This window comes from Colius striatus, chromosome 15 (assembly GCF_028858725.1).
Source record: "Colius striatus isolate bColStr4 chromosome 15, bColStr4.1.hap1, whole genome shotgun sequence".
Classification (NCBI taxonomy): Eukaryota; Metazoa; Chordata; class Aves; order Coliiformes; family Coliidae; genus Colius; species Colius striatus.
In genome coordinates this window covers 2,358,235-2,381,627 of record NC_084773.1, presented here as the reverse complement: position 1 = coordinate 2,381,627, position 23,393 = coordinate 2,358,235, and the positions used below count along the sequence as shown (strand labels likewise).

The following is a 23,393-nucleotide window of genomic DNA, read 5'->3' as shown; positions in this document are numbered from 1 at the left end:
GGGTGAAGAAGGGTGGGGTGATTCATTTCACAGGTTTTGGTTCCCTGTGTTTTCCCACATGATTATGTCTCACAACCCATCATTAGGAACTCAGGCTGACATCTCAATTGTCTGTGAAAAAGCAGCTGAGTGGAAATTAAAATGCCAATGGGATAAAACAAGATTGTCATGAAACACGTTCTTGTTGGATAAAAGCTTCAGAATGTCAGGGTGTATTCTATGAATGAAAGAATATATAGATCCCCATGGGCCTTCCTGCACCTGCCACTGCCTCCATGCACAGGCTTTGGTAAATCTCCTTCAGAAAAACACAATGAAAGCACTACAATTTTTCATAAGAAACTGAAAAGCACACAAAAGCTCAGAAGGATTCAAATATTAAAATGATTCAACAGTTCATTGCTCCTTTCACACCTATGCTAGACAAGACCCAAATCCTAGATGTCTGCCTTCTCCCTCTAGCACTCAAATCAAAAGCGCTGTCACTGCACTGGCAGGGTACCTACAAGGCTGGGCTGCATCCAAACTGCAACTCTTCCCTTTTAAACACAGTTGTAAGGAAAGAAAAGGCTGTGGACAGTCTGTCATACCCTCCCCAGGACATCCAGTTCCAAACCCTCCACACTTTCCCAGAAGGCAGGAAACCATCTTTGCTTCTGCCTTTCCCTAAGGACTTGCTGCACTTGCACCTTCTGACTACCAGAAGCCAACTTCAGCTAATCGTCAGGGCTGGACCATCAGGGCTGGAACCATCAGGGCTGGAACCATCAGGGCTGGACCATCAGGGCTGGGACCATCAGAGCTGGACCATCAGGGCTGGAACCATGAGGGCTGGAACCATGAGGGCTGGGACCATCAGGGCTGGGACCATCAGGGCTGGAACCATCAGGGCTGGAACCATCAGGGCTGGACCCATCAGGGCTGGACCCATCAGAGCTAGATGTCAAGCAGAGTACAGGACATTTTCCACTCTTTCTGCTGAGGCAGCAGTGCTGTGTGATTTGCTGAGCTCTGTAGGAAAATAAAGCCTTAAGATCTATCATGGTTTATTAAAAGTGGATAAAGACTCTCAGCAAATGGGATACACACTCCCCACTTGCTGCCAGATCTCAAACCAGCAGGCCATAAGGTCATACTCATCACTTGTCTCTGTTCAGGCAAAGTCTTGAGGCTGTGCATGAAACCTCAAAACAAGAAGGAGCAGTGGACACTCACATGCTTTATGTCATCTAACTCTATGCAGCCTTCTGTGCAGTGTGCCATTTTGGGAGCCTGTACACTCTCTGGTTTACCCATAAGTAAATTGAGCCTGATTTTCCAGGGATTTCAGGTTCTAAATATCATAAGAATGGCTAAACAGACAGAAAACACCAGGGCTGAAGCTTCCATCACCCTCCTTGCATCTGCTCCTTACAGTCAGTGTAACCTCCTTTACTTCAGTTGTACACATAGGCACAGCAATCTCTAGTATTTAGGAATACACAAGGGGAAAAGTGCTCTGGAAAGGCTAAATAATAAACAATTATCCTAAGAATCTACAGTCTAGCAGCAGAAATTAAGATGGAATCAATGTTTTGGAAAGAAAATGCTTTTCCAAAGTAATTTAGATGCACACTCTTAACAGGAGTCAAACCTTGTAGCAGAGTCTCAGATCCCATCTGCTACCCACAGCCTGCACAGGGACTGCTGGCAAACTTGGCAGCTAGAGACAAGAAGCCAGGGCTGACATTGACTGGAGCACTACAGCTAAATTCTGCTCTCATCCTATTGTGAATTTCCAATTTTCCTCCTCCATTTACTCCAAAACCTGTTCATTAAAAAAGCAGAAACATTCACCCCACGAGCACCTCTAACTAAAAGCTGAAAGAAGTAGATTTCTCTTTTCTAATTACTATAGAAGACCCTAAAAAACTGTTCCAGATGCTGAACAGCTAAGAAATGTCAAATACAACACCTGGTTATTCAGAAAGCTGCAGCTGTTTCCTCTGCAGACTACGTAACACGTTGTTTATTCCCTTTCAACAGCTTACACCAAGGGAAAGACCACAATCTCGTTAGGAATATCACTCAGTATAAAAGCCAAGCTGCAGTTAAATGAGGTCTTCTCTTGACCCCAGTGGTTTCCCATCAGCTCTACAGCAAGAGAGACTCCAGACACCAGGTTTTGTCCTTTTTTAAGACAGTTATTTCCTTTACATACAGAGACTTACCCAGATTCCCTGTATCATTCACTGAAACTCTCTCCTATGTCCACCCAACATGCTCTTCATGCTGCTAAACATCTGGAACATCATTAGAGCCCTTTGCACAGTGTATCAGTATTACCTGCACACTCACTGGACATATGCATCTGTATAAGTGTTAAAGCAAAGCTGCAGGCAGGAGCTGAGCTACATGACAGACAGGGACATTCAATTACATTTTGGACTCCTTCAAGACACTTTTATGCTGCACTACCAGAACTCTGGACAACTTGGCAAAGAGCTCATCCTTAAATACTTAATACAAGGATTGGGTTGGGTTTTATTAAGAAACCCTATTGCAAAACTTAACTGCCCAGCAGTCAGAGCTTTTCCTGAAACACAAAACAGGGTTCAGCAGGCAATGGTTTGGGGTATCTTGGTGGTATGAAGTATCTGCTTTCTTTCAGAGATGAAACTTGAGCGACCATGAATTGACCATTCTGACATTCTCATTTACTTCTTACAATGATAACATAGAACAACAAAGATTTGTCATGCCATTACTGTCCTTGGCTCTTTCAAACCAGTAGGCCAGCACCTGGGCAACAAGGAATTCCACAGAGGCCCAAGTGCTCCCCAGTTAAAGTCTGTAAAGTGATGCTTCTCTCTAGCCAGAACCACCAGCAAGAAACCCAACTGGAAACCACGGGTGCTAAAGTGCAATTTACACTGACAAGTTGAGATTGTTGCACTGTCTAACTCCAGGGCCTTGATGCTATAAACCTGGTAAAGATCCCAGCAGCTTTAAATCAATTATTTCCACCTGATAAATACTTTTGCAATTGAACTAGCTAGACCAAAACAAGTTGAGATTGTTGCATTGTCCAACTCCATGGCCTTGATGCTTTAGTTTGTGTTTGGGGTCAGTTTCAGGTTTGATGTGTGGACAACAGATGGGGATTTACATGCAAACAGTCAAGGTTTAGGGGTTTGTCTTTCCTGTCTCTCTCTGGCACTGCATTACAAGGTCATTTTGACTCAAAGGCAATTACTTGCATTAATAACACTGCCTGCCTAAGAAAAGCAGAAGTTTTGCAGGTATGCATGCTGTGAGAGTGAATGAGAAATATATATGCATCCAGTTCACCCAGTCCCTCCTCAAGTCAATCAAAGGTGTAAGTTACAAGCCATGGGTCACTTCAAACAAAAGGAAAATGGGACAAACACTCTTTAAAGGTGCAAGAATGCAAAAAAACCAAACCCTGATGTAAATCCATGAGCTGGACAGGACATTTTTAATGACTGCACACTACCACTTCAGATAATAAATACACAGAAGATCACTGGTGGAAAAAAACTCAGCCCTTGGGAACAGGATGGCTAATCCTGAGGAAAACCAAGCACCCTGGAGAACCCATGTCTTGTAACATAAAAACTGAACAAAGGTCTTCAGCAGACAGCCTTTAATATTGCCAACCCACCACAGAAACAATCAGAAACCTTATTTTTGGCAAGGTCAACAGCCTTTGAAAGGATGCTTTTACTTGGTGCTGCACAGCACACACAAGTCAGTTGACATTCACACACAACTGAGGGAAGTAAAAGCAGCATCTGTGTACACCTGCAGGCCTTACCTGTCCTGAACAACTGCAGGTGAGACCCCCATCCACACCTCCTGCCCAAGAGCACCACTTGCACCCAATGCTGAGCCTCCTGTCTTTCCCTGAGGGATGCTGTAGGTGTACTTGCCTCTAGTCCCTTCCCAGTCTACTAGATGGACCTTGGACCTGCACTGTAGTCTTTCTACCAGCCCTTGCCACTGCTGTTGCCAGGACTCCTTGGATGGCTCCAGACCTGGATCACCACCATGCCTTGTCTGGTGCTGTCAATGGAGCCTGTTAGCAGCACCCCAGCTTTGTCATTCTAGCCAGACCTCGGGCAGGGCTGGCATCAGGGGTCACCTCTGGCTCTGGCATGGCCCTGCCAGTGCAGCAGCCTTGCTTGTGCTGCTCCCTGGCTGCAGCTGCATTCAGCAATGCAGGTCCCACTCCATAGGCACAAAGGGCAAAAATCACTGCTTTGGAAAGCTTGGTCATTTGAACCAGTCTCACATTGATCCATCTTCACCACAGACAAAAAATACACACTGATGCCATAAAGACAGCACAGCTACACAGGTGGAAAAGCCTGAGTGAACAGGAAGATGATCAACTTTTAAGCACACAAGTTTCATTCATTTAGTGGGACCACTCCTTCACAAGCAGTACTTATCAAACCTGGATTCTGTGGCACTGTCATTTTGCTGATGCTAAAACAGCATCACAGAATCTCAAGGGTTGGGAGGGACATCAAAAGCTCATCCAGTGCAACTTCCCTACCAGAGCAGGGCCACCTAGAGTAGGGCACACAGGAACTCATCGAGGTGGGTTTGGAATGTCTCCAGAGAAGGAGACTCCACAGACCACCTGGACAGGCTCTTCCAGTGCTTCATCACCCTCACAGTGAAGTTTTTCCTTGTGTTTCTTTGGAACCTCTTCTGTTCCAGCTTGTACCCGTTGCCCCTTGTCCTACCATCGGCCATCACTGAGTACAGCCGAGGATGCTGTGGGAGACAGGGCAAATGTTTTACTACTGAACCTGAAAGAAACCAGCCCAGGAGTTTGGCGCTAACTCCGAGCTCAAGCTTGGCTGAAACCCCTTTTCCTGACGGCCGAACGGCGCGGGGTGGCAGCGGCGCGGCGCGCCCCGCGGCTCCAGCGACCCGGTCCCCGCCGCGGGGGATGCGGGAAGCCCCGCGCCGGGAGGCGGCCGCTGCGTGCCCGGGCCGGCGGGCCGGGGTGCGGCGGGGCGGGGCCCGGCGGGGCGGCCGGGACGGTGCTGCCGGCGGAGCGGAGCGGCGGGGCCGAGGCCGGCGGGCGCGATGGAGCCGCCGGAGGGCTGCGACCCGTACGGGCGGCCGGCCCGCCGCACGCAGTGGCTGGTGAGCGCCCTCGCCTACCACTACGGGCTGGACCGCGGCGTGGAGAACGAGATCGTCGTGCTGGCCACCGGGCTGGACCAGTACCTGCAGGAGATCTTCCACCACCTGGACTGCGCCGGGGCGGGCAGGATCCCCGGCGAGGACTTCCGCACGCTGTGCCAGGTGCTGGGGCTGGAGGAGGCGGCGGACCGCGAGGAGTGCGCGGGGCTGTGGGACGGGCTGTCGGCCGAGCTCACCTTCCGCCAGTTCCACGCGCGCCTCTGCGGCTACTTCAGCACGGAGGCGGGCAGCGCCGCTCGCCGCGCCGTGCCGCGCCTGCCGCTCGGCCGCGAGAGCGAGCACATCGAGACGCAGATCCGCCTGCGCAGCCCCCGCCGCCGCCGCCGCCCGCCGGGCCCCGGCCCCGGGACGGAGGCGGCGGCGGGGCGGCCGGCGGGACGCTGCTCGCGGGAGTGCTACGAGGAGATCGTGGCGCTGGAGCAGGCGGAGGACCGCATCGCCAAGCTGGAGGAGGAGAACGGCAGCCTGCGGGAGCTGGTGGAGGACATGCGGGCCGCGCTGCAGAGCAGCGACGCGCGGTGCCTGGCGCTGCAGGTGAGTCCCGCCCGCATCGCCCGGCGCGGCTCGGCTCCATTAAGCCTAGCTCAGCACAGACACAGCTCTCGGAAAATCCCGTGTCAGTGACCTCTCCGCCCCCAGACTGACCGGTAGAAGGAGTATGGCACAGACCGAGGGTTGCTCATCCATCTCCGGCGTTAACTTTTGAGCAAAGTTTATTCACATCGAGTCTTAAGGGAGAAATGTACTTTCACCAGTGCGACACTATGGGATGCCCAGAAAACCACCCTGCTCAAATTGTAGATGTCACAGAATCCCAGATGAGTGGTGGTAGCCCTCCAGAGCTCATCCAGCCCAGCCCCCTGCTAAAGCAGGTTCCCCTCCATCAGGGGGCACAGGAGCATGTCCAGGCATCAGTCAGCAAAGTGTGTAATGCTCCTTTTCCCATTGCACGTGCAAGCAGTCAGTTGTATACCAATTATGGACCCTTGTGGGGTTTTTTACAAAGTAAGAACTTTTGAATTCTTACCTGTATGAGCACATGCAATGACACAGCTGTAAATGCCTTGGAAACAGAAGTGTGTTTTGAGTCCAGAGTTGGAGCCACTTCTGCAGACGGGCTGATGAATAGTCTCTTGCTCCTGTGCAGAGCCCCATTAATTTTGGGGCCAGTTTCTGTTTCTGCTGTATTGGCTCAAGTGAAACACACACCTACTAGAGAGCAGTTAAATTACTCTGGTATGAAATAGCATAGAACAGGCAAAGCACTGCAGGGCTGAGTTCACCAGCTGATCTGGCAGGTCTGATCAGGTGGGATTTAACACCAACACAGTACTCCCAGAACACTGCTCCATGCTTGAGACTTCTGTGTGGCAGGAGCTGGCTGTTTATCTTCAACATGTCCAGCGTGGCAGGGGAAAGCCAATTCTGCTGTTTGAGTTTGAAAAGTGAAAGCAAATCAGACACAGACACAAAGCCACCAGGCAAAGGCCCCAGAAAGAATTTGAAGGAGGACAAAGATCAGAGCTCTAGACCACCAGCAGCTGCTCTCTGCTCACTTCTACTGAGCAAGACATAAAAAGCATAACTGGAAATACTCTTTTCAAAAGAACACTACTTGCCTTTTGAGGACAGCCTGTATTAATGACATTAAAGCTATACAGAAACTTGTGCAGTAACCTAGTTTTCCACTTTCATGGAGTTTTAAAGTTAATGGAGCTATTTATTTAAAAACTACTTTCCAGAGGTTGCTGCTTTGTCTCAGTGTTTCACTAAGGTAAGTAGCTTATTACTTGCTGATCCAGACAGAACCCCAACAAAACACAATCTATCCATTTTCAGTCGTGACTAAACTGTCAGTTGCTTTAAACCACATTCATTTCTCCCTGCTTTCTGCTCCTCTTCCTTACAGGTGGGACTGCGGAAAAGCCACGTGAACCGTAAGGAGGAGGGGACCTGTTCCATAGGGAGCAAGAGACCCTTAGCACAGAAGCACTCTCAGAGCAAGTGCCTTCAGAGTGTCCTGAAGGAAGTGGAACTCATCCGGAGCTCCCGGGATGGCCAAATTGAAGAAGCAATTAGGTTCAATCAAGAGCTGGAAAGAGAGCTGAAGAGCTCTCAGGAAGCTCTGGCCAATCTGGAAGACTGTAACCGTAACCTGAAGAGGGAACAAGCAGAAATGAGGAAGAAGGTTGAAGAGGCGAGACACGCCGTCCTCAGCAGCCTTGGCAAAGTGAAGGAGCTGGAAGTGAAAGCTAACCAAGTGCCCCATCTGCAAATATACATTCAGCAGCTAGAATCAGAACTGCAGCACTATAGGTAAGTGTGAGACTGACACAAATGCCTGTAAATCACACTACTGCAACACAAAGGAGCTTGAAAGTCACCAGTTGTAGCTTATTAAATGTCTCCAATACGGCTTCTAAAATACAGCCAGAAGCTATTGATCAGTTTTCTCAGTAGGGACCCATAACAGAGTGGGCATGTTCAGGGGAAGGGAGGCCAAAATAAGGATGCTGATCTACGGGGAGCTCCTCAAACACACAGCAATAGGACTCAATGTAGTAATGCTTCCAGAAAGCCTCAGAAGACATTGCTGACAGTCCTTCAGAATCCATTTCCAACACGCTTATTTTTCCAGTCATATCCTGCTAGTTAGGTCACACAAGCAAAGCCAGCTGTAATCAGATGGCTGCCACTCCACTTCTGAGGAAAACTCTTCAGCTTGTGCTACGAATTGGAGAAAACCCCACGAGGCCAACTTCTGGCCAGCAGTTTTAACCTCTGCTGTGATCTTACTGCTTCCCCACTGACAGTAGTCCAGAAGAGGAAAGTTAAAACACTTTTTCTAAACCCCTACAAAAATACAGTGTGAACCTCAAACAAAAACCACATCATGCAACTAAACCCCACTTTTGTAGCAGCATAAATAAGTTTCCAGAAAGTTGGTCCCAGCTGTAATAGTTCCCTGCTCTTGTTGCTTTAGATCTCACACTAAACCTGGACTCATTGGTGGTTTATTAAGTGTTAAGCATTTCTGCCCAAGTTTCAGATTGACCTATAGAATGAAACCTTGTTTATCTTTTTGCTGACCCAAAGTAAAGCTCATATCTAGATACATTTTTTTCCTAACTGTAAAGTTGGTATTTTAATACATTGTCTATTCTGAACTCATTGTCTCTTCTTAAACTTACACTTCCTCTGGTTGCTTATAAGAAGCCTTCGTAGTGAGTTATTTGTGGCATCATAGCTATTGTACTGGTTTATGAAGTGAGGAAATTCTAAAAATAAGCATTTTATCTCTCCGTAAGCATTGTGTATGTTAATGCCTGTGTGGCTGCAGAAGATAAAAGCATTTGTTTAAACATCTGTAGGGTTTTTAACACACTGTGAGAGCTCCGAGGCGACCTGTCATTTACAGGAGTTTCAGGATGAATGATAAAACCCTTAGTGCAAAGTGAGCTCAACCTACTCACCTAGTCTCTCAAGTTCTCCCTGATGCGAGCACCAAAGACTTAACATGAGTTTTTGTCCTGCTGAATTGCATTTCCAAAGTATGCTGAATAAAAATTGCCTTCAAACAGGTAGAGGTGAAGTGGTTAAAGACAATGAGATATGCCAGCTGGGCCTTGCAGGGTGGGGACTTTTCTAGGTTACATCAAAACAGGGTGTGTGTTTAAAAGTGTAAATTCCATGTTCTTTGTAAGAGAAGCTTCATGTGTAATATTTATTTGTAAATGGCATGCCAATGTAAAGTGAGTGTAAAGCTCAGGAATGGGGCTAGACTGATCATTTGGAAGGTACACACCACTTTTAGCCCCACAACACATTTAGCACAGGACCAGGTCAGCTTCCACATGCAAGTTGATTCTGTTAGCACTTCCATTTCTCTGGCCATGGAATACAGCTCTTTGCTTGAACAGTTTTAACAGCAGAGTTGCTTAATGATGTCTTGCTTGCCTGTGGTCATATTCCACAGTGCTGCAGTATACAGAATACCATAATTCCCCATGTTCCCCATCATGGCACAGGGATGCCCAAACTGGCAAGAAAGAGATAAGTTAGGCAATGCTGAGCTCTGTCTTGCTGTGATAAAATAGTTTAACACTAGCATGGCTGTCTCTACCCCATGCAGCCATTGGCATCTGAGCTTGTCACAGAATCTCAAGAGCTGGAAGGGACTTTGAAAACTCATCCAGTGCAACCCCCCTGCCAGAGCAGGACCAGCTAGAGTAGGTCACGCAGGAACTCAGCCAGCTGGGTTTGAATGTCTCCAGAGGAGGAGACACTTTACTTGATTACATTTCTTCTACAAATGGCAGAAACTCCTTCTTCTCATAGAGAATCATCTTTTGTTGAGCATGAGTCCAAAAGCTGTGGGTGTAGTTTGGGTGAGGTGCTGGGAGTGCATGTGGAAGGAAAGCTGACGAGTTGGCCACAGTGTATAGATGGAGGGACAGCTGTTAGTTCTCAGGCTGTCAACTGGCAAGTAATGTTAAGTCAGTATGTATTTCAGTTAGTACTCTGGTGAGCAGTTTTCTCCAAGTACCATAAATCTGTGAGCATGTAAGCAGGATCTAAGTTTGTCAGGAACTAATAGTAGTGGAGAGAAATGAGTGGGGATTTGAATATACTGCAGAAAACTCTGAAGATTGCAGATGTGTCTCTTGAAAATTCACCTTAACTGGTTTTGTGTGCCATTGTTTTACACCAGTTGAAGCCTGATTTCTTCCAGAGAGGATCATATTCAAGAATGAGACCAGTCTGTGAGCTTTACATGGTGCCCCTATTTATACTTTCATATTTAGAAAGAAAATTACTTCTTCTTTTAGGTTCAGATTGTCAAAGCTCTTTAAACATCTAAATCTAACTTCTAGACCTTCATCTTGTACACACTTGCTATCATTTAGACCTGGAATCACAACAGACCTTAAATTACAATCTTTAACTCAGGAAACAACATAGTTAGCATCTTTTCAGGAAAATAAGTACCTGCAAGTGATTAAATGGTTTCCTAACTTGGGCTACTACTTACAACTGAGAGCAAATCCTTAAGAGCTATTCCCTAAACTCCTTTCCTTTTTCAGTAAGTCTTGCTCCTCCTGACACCATCCATGTATTCTACTGCAGTCCCATGATTTATAAGCATTGTTTATAAGAATGCCACACATAAAAAGAGTCACAACAATAAAACAGTCACAGCTACTGCTTCTTTTTATCCATTTGGCCATTTTCCCTGTCAGAAAAGGAAATTAGATTGGTTTGACATGAATTGTTCTTGCCAAATATGAGTTGTCTCTTTTCCATACTACACTCTAGGTGGCTTAGAACTCAATTACTGAATAAAGTTTACAGAAGCATTTCCTCTTTAATGACATGGGAGGCAGTAACAGAATTTAGCAACCTTTTTTTATTTGATCCCAGGGTAAGAAATAAAAAGAAAGGTCATTTAGAATTGAAATAGGCTGCACACTGGGGATGTTCACAGAGGTTTTATGTTGCTGTGTTAGGCAGCAGCACAGTAATTATATAGGTCAGAGGAAGGGGTCATAAGATACCAAAAATGCTTCCAGTATGTATGAGCTGTCTCTCAAATTACTTAATTATCCATCAGTATTTATATGTGTTAATGAATAGGAATCCTTTTTGCATGGAATACAGAGAGGCTTGTTTCATCTCCTCATATTCTCCTATAATATGAAGATTTAGGCCTTTAGCAGGTTTTCCTCCCTTTATGTCTTCCATAAAGTCACCAGTTCATTTCTCTAAAAAAGTCAGGCTTTAGGTTATCCTGGAGCAGTACTTCATTTCCTTTCATTTACTCTCTAAAATATCTGTTTGGTGGACCAAACAGATCCAAATTAATAATCCAAGAACAGGAGAAGGGTATGGAAATAACTCTAAACTGATACAGAATGAGCTCTGTTAAGTGAAGAAGGAAAAGCCCTAGGAAAGAAACACTAATCCACAAAAGAAGGTATATACAGTAGGTTATTTCCAATCTGAATGGTAATGCATGTTTTACATTTAGGCATTCTAGAGCTGTTCTTCTATTTAAAAAATTAGACCTTAAATAAAGAAAATCTGGAGAACTTTCTGCTTGACTACTATCATCAATACCAACTACTTGCTGGTTGTAAGATGAGGTGCATCTTGGCAATTTATTTCAGATGGCATAACAGTGGAGTGCAGACTGTGGCTGTGTGTGTGCTGCACCACACAAAAGGCTGGGTAGAACCACAGGTGAGCAGCACATCCTTGGACAGGAGCAATGACAAGGCACAGAAGTCAACGGCAGGCAGTAAGAATATGACAGAGAACTGAGCTCATGGAGAGTGAAATGAAACGTTACTTTGCAGAGCCTCATCTGTAAGAGCACTCAAGCAATTTGTTCTAAATGAACTGGTGCCATGAGTTCTAATTCTGCATGTACCTGACATTTTCTACTACTTAAGACTGTAAGAAGCTATATATTACACAGAAGACTGACAAAAAAAGACATAACTCAAGGTTTTCAAGAAGTGAACAGCAGCAGGTGAATGTGTTGCCATTGCAGGCTGTCAGTACTTAGACTGCTCGTGTCTCTAGTTGTAGAAGAATTGTAAGCTAAGCAAGCCAATCAGGTTACTGTGCATTTGAAATGTTTTAAAGGACCATTTTGATTTCACTGGAAGGGGTAATGGAAGGTATTGTTTTATATGGGAGGGAGAGCAATTTATGAATGGTAACTTCACACTGAAGAACAAGTAGAGCATCTTGTCCTATGGAAGGGCTGGTTGTATTTCAAATGTCTTTCAGTTCTTTTTAACATTAATGCTTGCTTCTCATAATAATAGGAAGCCTTTGCTTCAAATCCATTCTAATGAACACAGGAACAGGTATCCACAAGGAAGCTTGTACTTGTGTGCTGATTCTGCCCCTGGAAATGTAGCCAGTTCTCTGTCCTTTTCCAGCGCTGGGCTCTTAGTTACATAGCATTTATTCTTGGGAGACTTTCCCTGGTGCCTCATTAAACCCTCCTTTTCATCTGGCTTGCCTTATTTGCCGTGTTGGGAGTAAATCACCGTGAGCACAATAGCAGTGCCACACAGAGGGCTGCTGTCCATTCACTGGGGTGGCCGTGCTGTTGCTGTGTCCCTCCCACAGCTCTGCAAAGGCACCATTGGCTGAACCCGCTGGAGCTGTCACTCAGCAGCCCCCTCTGCATGTCCCTCCCTGGAGACGCAGGGGTTAAAGTGAACTGCAAGCCCTGTGGTTGTCAGCAGTAACAAAAAGACAGTCCAAGCCAAAGGAGTTAGTTTTGTCCTCTCATACACAGGATCTGCCACATGCAGCTGCCTTTTAAAGCCATCTCCTCCTGCCCTTCCGTGTGTAATTCGGATCATACCATCCCCCCCATACCAGAGAAATCATTTGTTTCCCCAGAAGATGTGCTGCAGTCAGTATTTCTGCAGCTACTGGCCCTTGAATCAGTGCCTGGAAACTCAGCCAGCAGCTTGGTGGACCCCTGCAGTGACAGCCCTGACAAGCCCTGCCTTTTGCTGCCCAGACTTCCCAGGTGAAACAACCTATTTCCTATCTTTTCCTACCTCAGCAAAAATCATTTCATAAGATTGGGCTCCAGATCAGAGGCTGGGCCACTCAGAAAGAACATCTCCCAGAACAAAGACACCTTCTCACTGTCATTGCAGGAGACAAAATCAAACAGAAGTAGTCCTAGCTCAAGGCTGCAACTCTCTGATTCCTTGGCTGAGCTCCCAAGCACCTTTCTGTGACAAATATTAGCAGCATGTCACTTTCTGCCATAAAGGCTCCCTAGGTACCTTCTGCCTGGTGCACCTAAGCTGACCAGGGACAGGACATCGCTGCCTGTACTGCTGTTGTGCTCAATTTATAGACCCTAGAATTGTATTAGCCTTGATATCACCCATCTGACAGACCCTGGTGCTTCACATCTCACTGCTTACAGATACAAGCACAGCAAACTCGATGCATGGGGGTTATGCTGGGAATGGAGTTACTAGCTAGACAAGGCTGGGATCTGTGTGTCTCAACCTATGAGCAAACTAACATCAGTGTGAGGGGGCTGCATAAAAAGAACAGTTATTTCTTACCAAGAAAAACACATTTGTAAAGCAAGAGTATGTAGCCTCCTGTCACAGAGTAACAGCTCACTGAATCTCCTCACTGAGCAGCCAGGAGGACCTTTCCATGTTGCCAACAGCATCATGCACTTGGCCTCTTGTTTGTTTCTTAAGCAAACCTGAGTTCCTGTGTGCCCTACTCTAGGTGGTCCTGCTCTGGCAGGGGGTTGCACTGGATAAGCTTTCAACATCCCTTCCAACCCTTGAGATTCTGTGATTTTGACACGTTTGTAGCCACTTCTATGCAGAAGAGCTACAGGATGGGATGCTGGCCAGAGCATCCCACTGTTCCCCACCTCTCTGCAAGGTCTCTGGCTGGCCAGGTCCCCTCTGTGCCTCTATGCTCAAGTGCTCAGACCTGTTGAATTCATTAGCAGTATTCCTTTGCTCATAGGAGTAACGAGAACATAACGGGGCAATAACTCTTAGTGAGTAGAAATTTGCCAAACCTCCCCAGTAGATACTCTGAAGAGCCAGGAGTACTTTTTAAACATTTCCTTTTTTCTTCAGGTCAGTTTTGTGAGACCAAGGAGTAACAGAGAACCTCAGAGTGGCTTAAACTTGGGGCTCCTCTGTTTACCTGCCCAGATGTCAAAGATACTGACACAAATCAGAACACACCTGAAAGGGCCAGAGTATTGACACATGCTTCAGTCAGGCACTTACATACATTTAGGATAAAGTACTTGACAACTTGACTGAGCCCCCCCAGAGGTAAACCCAATCAACCAAGTGTATCTTGAATGGGTTTAGTGTGTGCCATTTTTGCTGTCAATTCATACTAGTCACTTTGAAAATCAAACACTGCTCATCATCTACACTCGGGCACAAGCAGAGAATTCTGCATTCTTGTAAGGCTTTTGTTCTGACAGAGAAATAAAAAGGGAATAATTAGATTTTTTTCTTCTTAAAACTAGACAGTAACTTCATGAAAACAAGGAGAGGAGGAGTTCTACTAAAGTAGTACAAAGTATTTACTCTTTGCTCCTCATCTCGCTTTCCTTCAGGATACAAAACAGACAAGCTAGCTTCTCAGACAAATGCCAACAACCCGAGTTTTCAAACAGATTAAACTAATTTGTTCTGCTAAAATAGTCTGCTCTCAGAATATGCTAGAGGGACCACCCACTCAAACCTGTCCTTTAATCTGCAAGAAATGTGTTCAGTTTCATCAGCTTTCTTCAACCCATTGTCCATCCAGAAAAAGAAATCAGTGTAGCCTTTGAATAGATTCACAGGCAACCATTCTATTTCATCATTAACTTCAATTCTTAAAAACCTCCTCTGTGTAATATCAATCCTAAATTATCAGGAGATCTGGAAGAATAGCAAGAAAGTCAGATCAGTTGACCCCATGGCTTCACTGCAAACCCACAGCCAGACTAAGTTCTTAAACACCATCCTTAGGATAGCACAGGCAAGATCAGGTGATTTTAAATCCCATCACATTACTTAGGATGCTGCCAGGGATACTCACATAGAGGCAGGTAGTCAATCTGTATTTACAACTCTGAGCAGTCTGGGGGATGAGCTAATAAATGTCACTGGTGTTAGGAAATAGAATATAGGCAATCTCTGTGTCTTCAATGACACAAGACAGTGATATGACATAACTGGAAACATTTTCTGAAGTTTGTTCTGTTTACCCATCTTCTCCCTGTAGTCAGAATTCCTGTTGAATCATTGGCCATGTTTACTGCACTCTTCCCTTCTCCATACTTTTCCCTTCTTTTCCACAGTTTTTCAACTTGACCAGCATCTTGACTCCCTGCTTAGCAAAGAGATTAAAATCCAGACTGATATTTGCCTCTCTAATGCTTGGCTTAGGATATTCTCTTCAGGATACTCACCTTATTTTCCTATATTTGCCAGATTTCCTGGCAACCTGACTCTCAACTATTCAGAACTGTAGCCACCAAAACAGCCTAAGACAAACTGCAGTCACAACCTAAGTAAAATGCTGCCCTGGAAAAAAAAAAGCTAGAAAAGAATGCCCTGCACTGTAAGTAAAAGATTTTAAAGCTTCATTTCCTGAGAGAATCCTAAATTGGAAACTTGAACATGGACTGGGATTTTGCAGGAGAAAGAAGGGGGGGAAAAAAGAGCAGGAGGATCAGATGGTCAAAGTATTTGCTTCAGTCCATTGTAGAGAAATTTCCACGATTCCAGATGTGGAACCTATCAGTGTGCTCAAGTCAAGCAACCTGAAAGTTGTAAGATATACCAAGAGGCTGGCTTTGGTTATTATTTACAGAGATCACTTTATTTAGGACAAAGGGGATTTTTTAATACATTTTCAGAGCTTTTCATAATGCCCACCTGAAAGTCTGACCAATTCTGATAAGAATGAACAGATATATGTGTCCTTAAATGATCACAAACTTGCAGCTCGACTTCAGAGACTGAAAATGTGGAATGAGGCTTGCTCATTATTGCAGATACCCACATCACAGGATGCTGACTGCATTCTGTCCACCGATGCCATGGTTGGACAGTAACTGTCAAGCGTAAGCTTTGAGCATGATGCATCTTTAGAAACTTACTTTTGTGTAACAAGTAACTTGAAGCCTTCATGACATCATTCTTAAAACCACTTGCAAAATATGGTATGGAGACTGTGATTGACTGTGTGTTGCAGTCCCTGCTTGTTTGTGGGGGGAAAAAAGTGTTCACTGAAGGGATCCTGAGCTTCAAGTGCTAATTGCCATCACACATCATCCAGTTCAAGAAAAGTGCCAAGTGTTAGGAATCAGATTACAGTGGAAAGACCCCAAACCTTTCAATAAATCTACAGAATAAAATCAGCCCCTCTGCTTTGTTTTGTGAAAAGCCTCTTTTCACAGCAGAGTGTTTCAGGAAAGGTTCATGATGTCACATTAATCATAACACTGAAAGGTCTGGTATTCACGGCACATCTGCTCTGCTTTCACTGTCTGTACTTGACCCCATTGCATGTCCTTGGCATTAGTTCACACAACAAAAGTATCTGGAGCTGCATGTGGTGAGAACATACAGGTTTAAAGCAGAACAGTCACAGGTTTAAGCTAAGCTCCAAGTGTAGTATTTTCACACTTCTGGAGCTAGTTGGTCTACATCATCCTCTGCTTAGCAGAAAATTACACATGACAGAAATATGAGCCATCAGAGCAAAGCCAATGCTAATGAAAACTGCACAAAAGTAGGGTATGCTCCCCATTTCTGTGTCAGCAAATACCCAAAGGGGCAATTTCCAACAGCACCTATGCAACTGAGGGTACACCTGTACTTTGGGGTACAGCAACACGTTGACTTGCAGCCAGCACAACATCCTGAGCACGCCACAGCTCCACAGCACAAACACCAGCTCTTTGGGATTAATTCAAATGATTTTACACTGCACAACATAGGCACATCCTTGAAAGCACACATCTCATTGACATTTTCTACTGCTGAACAAATAGATATCAAGGGAGCTGTTTAAAGTGGTTTAATTCGGTGACCTGACAGATCTGGCATGGATGAGGGAAACAGATGGGCCACTCTCACAGCCACGGCTCTGATTTAATTTAGACCCAGGCAAAGTATTCAGGCTGAATAGTTCATTGTCCAAAAATACAGTTTGGAAACAGTTTAAACTAGTTACATATTTAGGTTACCTCAGGCAAGATTTCACATAGGGACAAATAAAAGAGAAAGCAGATAAACTCTGGTCTTTTATTTGGACGTTTTCTCCCTGGAGTGTTTGGATTTTTCCTCTCTGAATGATATGAAATCAGTGTAGCTAAATCAAATCTCAAAACACCATTTTAAGACATAAAAAAGAAACTCAAATTAATTATTTTCTCTCATGTTGAAGAGACAGTTTCCTTAGATGCAAAAATCTTTTCCTCAGATTCCTAACATAACCAAGATGAAATTGTATTTGAGCTGCTCTAAGCAACAATTATAAGAGAAGCTCATCCTTAGTCTGAAAGATCTGTGTTTCCATTAACAAATGTACATAGCTCTGCTTAATTTCCCACACTATCCACACTCCCCAAGGACATTTCCTTTAGCAGAACAAAAAGAATAAGAAAAGAAAAATAAGAATTCTGGTTTAGGCTATATTGTCAGAAAGACTATTCTCTGCACTGCTGGAGCCCTGGCTATGATGTGATTGGTTTTGCAGGAGGAGAAATCTTCTGGCTGTGAAATATTGCCACCACTGGCAGGATATTCACAGGTAAATGGAATGAAAGACCTTTCAGTGTAGCCAGGGGTTGGTATCTTTCAGAAAAGTTATGATTAATCTCTATATGACAGAATTATTTACTAGGTCTATTCTTGTGCTGTCAATCTTAGACTTGCTACTTTTCTTCCTCTCCTCTTAGCTACCTGCTTTTCTCTCTTTGGCTTGGGTTTTTTTTGGTTCATCGTGATTTACAGTTTCCAAATGAGGCTTCAAATGCATTTAAAAATGAGAAATTTTGAACAGTAAATAAATTTAGAGCTTTGAGGGGTGACCTCATTAATGTTTACAAATCCATAAAGAGTGGGTGTAAGGAGGATGGAGCCAGGCTGTTCTCAGTGATGGCCAATGATAGGGCAAGGGGCAATGGGCACAAGCTGGAACAGAAGAGGTTCCAAAGAAACATAAGGAAGAATTTCTTCAGTGTGAGGGTGAGGGAGCACTGGAAGGGGCTGCCTGGATGAGCTCCTGTGTGACCTAGGTGGTCCTGCTCTGGCAGGAGGGTTGCACTGAATGATCTTCCAAGGTCCCTTCCAACCCTTAACATACTGTGATCCTGTGACCTAATCTCTAACTTCACATTAAATAACTGTGAATAAAGATCTGGGATCCTGAGATTTTTGAGGTGTTTAGACCTGTACTTTATATAACCCTGAGAAACTGTCGATCCCTAAGGCTTAGCACTGGTTGTGAAGTGCTGAAAGTCACTCACACTTAAATTGTAGTTCTCCAACCTTATCAGTCAAGGCCTTGCTTCTGCAAACAGCACTGACTTTCATGAAGACAGTCTTTTCTTCTAGTTAGGATACAGCTATTTATCATTTAAATTACCTCATTATTAAATGATCTTCTTAGAACAGAAGATTATTAATGCTGGAAAGGTAGAAATAATTTCTTCCTCTTCCAAGCAAAGCAAGGCTTTTCTGTGGCAGACTCCCACAGACTAGCTAAGTAAACAGAGCTCTGTTTTGTGAACAAGCATGGCACACAGTGCAGAAGTCACCAGGAAGAAATTGATGCTTTGCTGCTTCATGTACTCAAGGCAAAACTTTAATTCTATTAATCTGCATTTACCTGTCATTACATACAGGAAACAAACAGAAAGGTAACCCCAAACCAAGCAGTAATTCCATAGGCAGAGCCTACAAAAGACATACTGAGCCCTCCAGTTTATGAAGTCAGTCCCTGGAAGGCAGAGCTGAACCGACAATTTCTCCCTTCATGTGGCTTCATAAAGAAGGAAAAGGCCACAGTGAACGGGAGCGGGGAAAGAGCGAGCAGTTCTGCTCATTACCCTGAGAAAGGAGCTGTCAAAGTGTCACCTCCTTTCATCCTCCCTCCCTCGCCAGCCTGTTTTTGACCCAGGGAATGGAAGCTGAAATCAAACAGTCAGAATGAATGATGAAGCCACATAGGCTGTACAAAACACAACAGGCGGCTGCTGAGGGCGGAGGGGGGAGGCCCAGCCACAGGCCGCAGACAACGCTCTGCTGTTGGCCTCCTCGGTTCCACCACCACAGAGGCTGCTGCTTCAACAGCCCTGTGGGAAGACAGACCCCCTTCCTTTTGCATCCACACACACAGCCTGCAGGCGTAAAATGAACTGTAGTGGGTGGATATTGATCTGTGGGCAAAGGGATCAGGAGCGGTAGCACAACCAGCATAACCGAGACCGTCATCAGTCAGGCTTCAGAAAGTGGCAGAGTTCTGGTTCAGAACAAAGGTTTAACAATGGCAACTAGAATGGCTAATTGTAATTAAGTTCTGTGTCAGAGGGAGAAGAGTGTAACAGCTCACAGTAGGCAAGATGGATGTGACCCGGGAGGGTTGGTGAAACACAGAAAGCCACATACGTATTGTTTTGAAAAGCAGGCCATGAATTATCCATCAATTCAACATGCAGAGGCCCAAGGTCACTTTTGGGTGTTTATTGTTTTTGGTGAAGTTAAGCAAACTGATGCTTTTGAATGTTTGTATTTTAAGCAAGCTTAAAATAAAGCAACTTTTCAAAGACAAAAAGACATCCTCCCACGACCCTGGGAACATATGCTGCTTTGCCATGCTTAGGGAAGCACTAGATTTTTTTCCATCACTTTATAAATGAAGCTGTAAAACCATAATCTGCCCTTGAAAATAATATGCAAGGTGCCAGGTGAGCACTATAAAACGAGTGTAAAAAAGTCTGTGACTTAAATTGTGTAGCCTTAAGTTGAAAGGGCTTCCCCCCAAAACAAATGCATACTGTATGCATTGTTAATGTACTTGCTGGATGATATGCCTTATAGATTTTATATTTCTAAAATATTAACTTGTGTTTATAAAGGGTACCCTGCCATATGTTAAAAACCATGATCTATCAAGATGTTTGTACCTCATTAAAACATTCCAGAAGATACTGTAGTTCAGAGGTGAGTCTCAATTAATTTGTGGAATTAAAAGTGGTAAAATTCCACCACTCCAGTAATTTGATTCATGTCTCAACTGATCACAAAGCTTGGATTCAGATCAGAACATCCACTGTCTGAGTGGCAGCTGGATACATAACTTCAGTTTTATCCTAATTCTAACCGTGATTGATAGCTTGCCTTGGTTAGAACTTGAAAACGGGGTGTTTTTTGTTCTGTATTTTAGTTAGAGAAATATGCTTTATATCCCATGCTAAGGACAGCTACAATAATGTGATTATCATTAGATTTTTAGAGAAAATAATAATGAACATTATCATTTTAAAGTTACTTATTTAATCAAGGTGTTAAAAACCAGGACAACATAATCTCAGGATACACCGAGTGAGTGGATAATGGCAGATGATTCTTACCATGTTAATGAAAACTGCTGCACTTTGGGGAGGGGGTGGGAAACCAACCACAACCCCAAACAATTCCAGCTTCAGTGGATAAACAGTGACAAACTGGGCTTATTTTAAACACTCGGGCATTATATCTTTGAGCTTTGTAACTCTAGGGATGTATCTGTTCAGTCCCTGAATTGCAGTGAGGAAAGCAAATATAATATTGAAATTTAGTCATGAAGGAAGAGAGAACAGTCAATGCACATTCAAAAAACACCTGTATCAGAGAAAGGAAATTATGACTCTTCCACCTAAAACATAAATACACTGGGAAGGGAATAGAAAGTACAATAAGCATGGGGGAAAAAAAAGGCAGGGAAACTTTTTAGCCACTTGCAGATGTGGAAAAGAGATAGCTGAGGAAAGATGAAAAAAGGTCTATCAATATTTTTTTCAAGCTCAAGATGATGAACAGGGAAGAACTGTTCAGTCTCCCAACGCAGGGACTGTGAGTCATCACAGGAAGGCAGGTCGCAGGTTCAAAGCAGACAGAAAAACAATTCTTACACTGCAGGTAAGACAAGCTGCAGAGTGCCTTCCTGCATGGTATTCAGCTTGATGAAAGGCTACAGGAATTAACAAAGCAACTAAAATACTGATTAAAAAACAAAAAATAAACTCTTAGCAGGTTGAAAGAAGATCTCTACCTGAGTCTTCAAGCAAATCTGCCCACATACTGCAGAGTGAAAGGCCAGGGGAGGAATAAGGATGCAATAGGGTATATGAATATCAGAGCAAGTGTATCTATAGTATTTTCTTTGAAATTTTAATACATATAAAATAAAAAAATACAGTTACATTTTAGGAATGTTTCTAATATCATCTGCAGGAGCCCTAGGTCATTGCTCTGAGACACAAGCTTACCTCATGTACCTACAACTTCAGAGGATCCACACTAAGCTTAGCTGTGACTCAGACTTAAGACTGTAGCTTTGGAAGAATCATTGATGCTTTTCCTTCACATTAGTTTCCCCATCTCAAAAAATAAGATTATAATAACCACAGAAATAGGCAGCTATTACCCACATTAGTTAATGGTTTTACAGTAACCTTTAAGATAGCAAAAGATAAACTATGAGCTTAGACATGCTGCTTAATTCTTTGTGCATCTAAATGAGAGGCGAGTGCTACAAAGTACCACTGATACCTGGAGAGAAGCAGGATTCAAAAAGCATTAACTATTACTCTGATATGAAGAATTTCTGAATTAGTGATAAATATTGCCTAGAATTTTGAAACAACCTCCTGGTTGAGTGTGAGAGCTTGGCTCTGACTCTTAGTCAAAACCATCCCCTATTGGCAACCCATCACAGGATTTCTTGCACACTCCTAATCATCAGCTTGTGGGACACAAGTAGGATACAGGATTAGACAGCTGAAGAGTCCAACCTAAATCTAGTATGACAAAACCCTGTACAAGTCCCTGCCTTTAGGTCACGCTTTCACCTTCTAGACTCTGCTTGAGGGATGCCTATTGTCCAGTCTCAAATCACTTAATTCATTTCCATTCAAACCACAGAAGTTCCCTGCTGAGCGGGAAACCAGCACACACTATTCAATGTAGATGTCAGGTTTTGTGTAAGAAGACAGCCATACCAATATTGCAAAGATCCTTTTTATCTGTTCCTGCCTACAGCAAAATTTAATCTGAAAAGCCAGGCTTAGAGTTTCTGACGTGCTGGCACAGCAAATATTTCCCTACATCATTGAAAATGGTCATTTGTAAAGAGGGTTGGCCCAGTGGTTATCAACACAGGCTGAGATCTGGGGCAAGCAGAGCATTTGCAAAATACTGTATGTTTATCAGAAAGAAAAGAGATGCTTTAACATTGAGATTTATTTGGCCTTCATGGTGTTTGCAGCTGTTGCTCATGGCCATACGCTGGCATTTCTCTGTGTGCCTTTTCTCATGGCACTCCAAGCTGCTTGGTGTGCACAGATCTAAGCAATATTAAAGATTCTGTTCAATAATTTAGGGAACTGTGTGGTACCTTACATTCACAATGCATATGCAAGTGCCTCACCTCTGTCTGCCCATAAATGCGTGTCTAACTTGGTTTCTTACTCTGTCAGAGCTGTCAGGGAGAGAAAGTGATGTCTATAACCCTGGAAAAGGGGAATTTTTTTCCTCATTTCTGGTCCATGTAGCTCAGAGTGAAACACAACATTATATCTCATTGAGAAAAGGAACAAAGACGTTCCAAAACATATTAATGGGGAATGCTCTTTTCCTTTAAACCCCCTACAATGGTATAAGAAGAGCCTGGCTATACAAATGGAAGAGAATCAGGCAGAGGTAGCTGTCCTGTAAAACACAAAGCTTAAGCAGATTACATGAAGGCCCACATTCAGATCACTTGCTTTATTCACTTAATATTCATGAGCAAAGCAGTCATTCCAAGCTTGGACAACAGCACTGCTTAGGAATACAAAGAATTTCATTTTAAATAGCACTGCTGCTCCCATAGCTGTAGGCTTTTGTTCATAAATACACTATGACCACTCAAGCAGTGCTATTAGACTTACTTTAACCCTTGTACTAATTCACATCACCAGAATCACTGTTCCATTTTAAAATGCCAAGATGGGAAAGTAACTTTGCATAATAGACCTCCTTACTTTGTTCTGTGCAAACATGGCCAAAGATTTATGTATGCTTTGAACTCTGACATTAATGTTTGTTATTTCAGAAGTCTATTATTATAGAGGTTACTGTGGACTTGCCAGAACTGAGGATATCAAATACAGGCTGTACCCTGAATATTTTAGGCCTAGATAAATGTACATGGGATGAAGGAGCACGATGGAATTACCTGTTTAGATTATTAAGAAAAGTCTAATTGAAAATCTCTTCATGTCAATGCATGGCTTGGAAAAGACTGCAGCCTATGAATTCTAGAGAACTCCAACATCAATATCAAATACAGACAATTTAAAAGGCAATCACTTAGAAGAGTAGCACTTGGGACTA

General features: G+C 43.9%; 1 protein-coding gene across 4 annotated transcripts in view; it reads left to right on the top strand.

Moving 5' to 3' along the window:
- The first annotated feature begins 5,103 nt into the window (after positions 1-5,103).
- EFCC1 (EF-hand and coiled-coil domain containing 1) overlaps positions 5,104-23,393 on the top strand; it is a 53,197-nt gene continuing 34,907 nt past the window's right edge. For all 4 annotated transcript variants that reach the window (XM_062007956.1, XM_062007955.1, XM_062007957.1 and 1 more), the window contains exons 1-2: positions 5,104-5,757; positions 7,133-7,539. In XM_062007956.1, coding sequence (XP_061863940.1) covers positions 5,104-5,757; positions 7,133-7,539 — 1,061 coding nt within the window. The remainder of the gene's footprint in view (positions 5,758-7,132; positions 7,540-23,393) is intronic.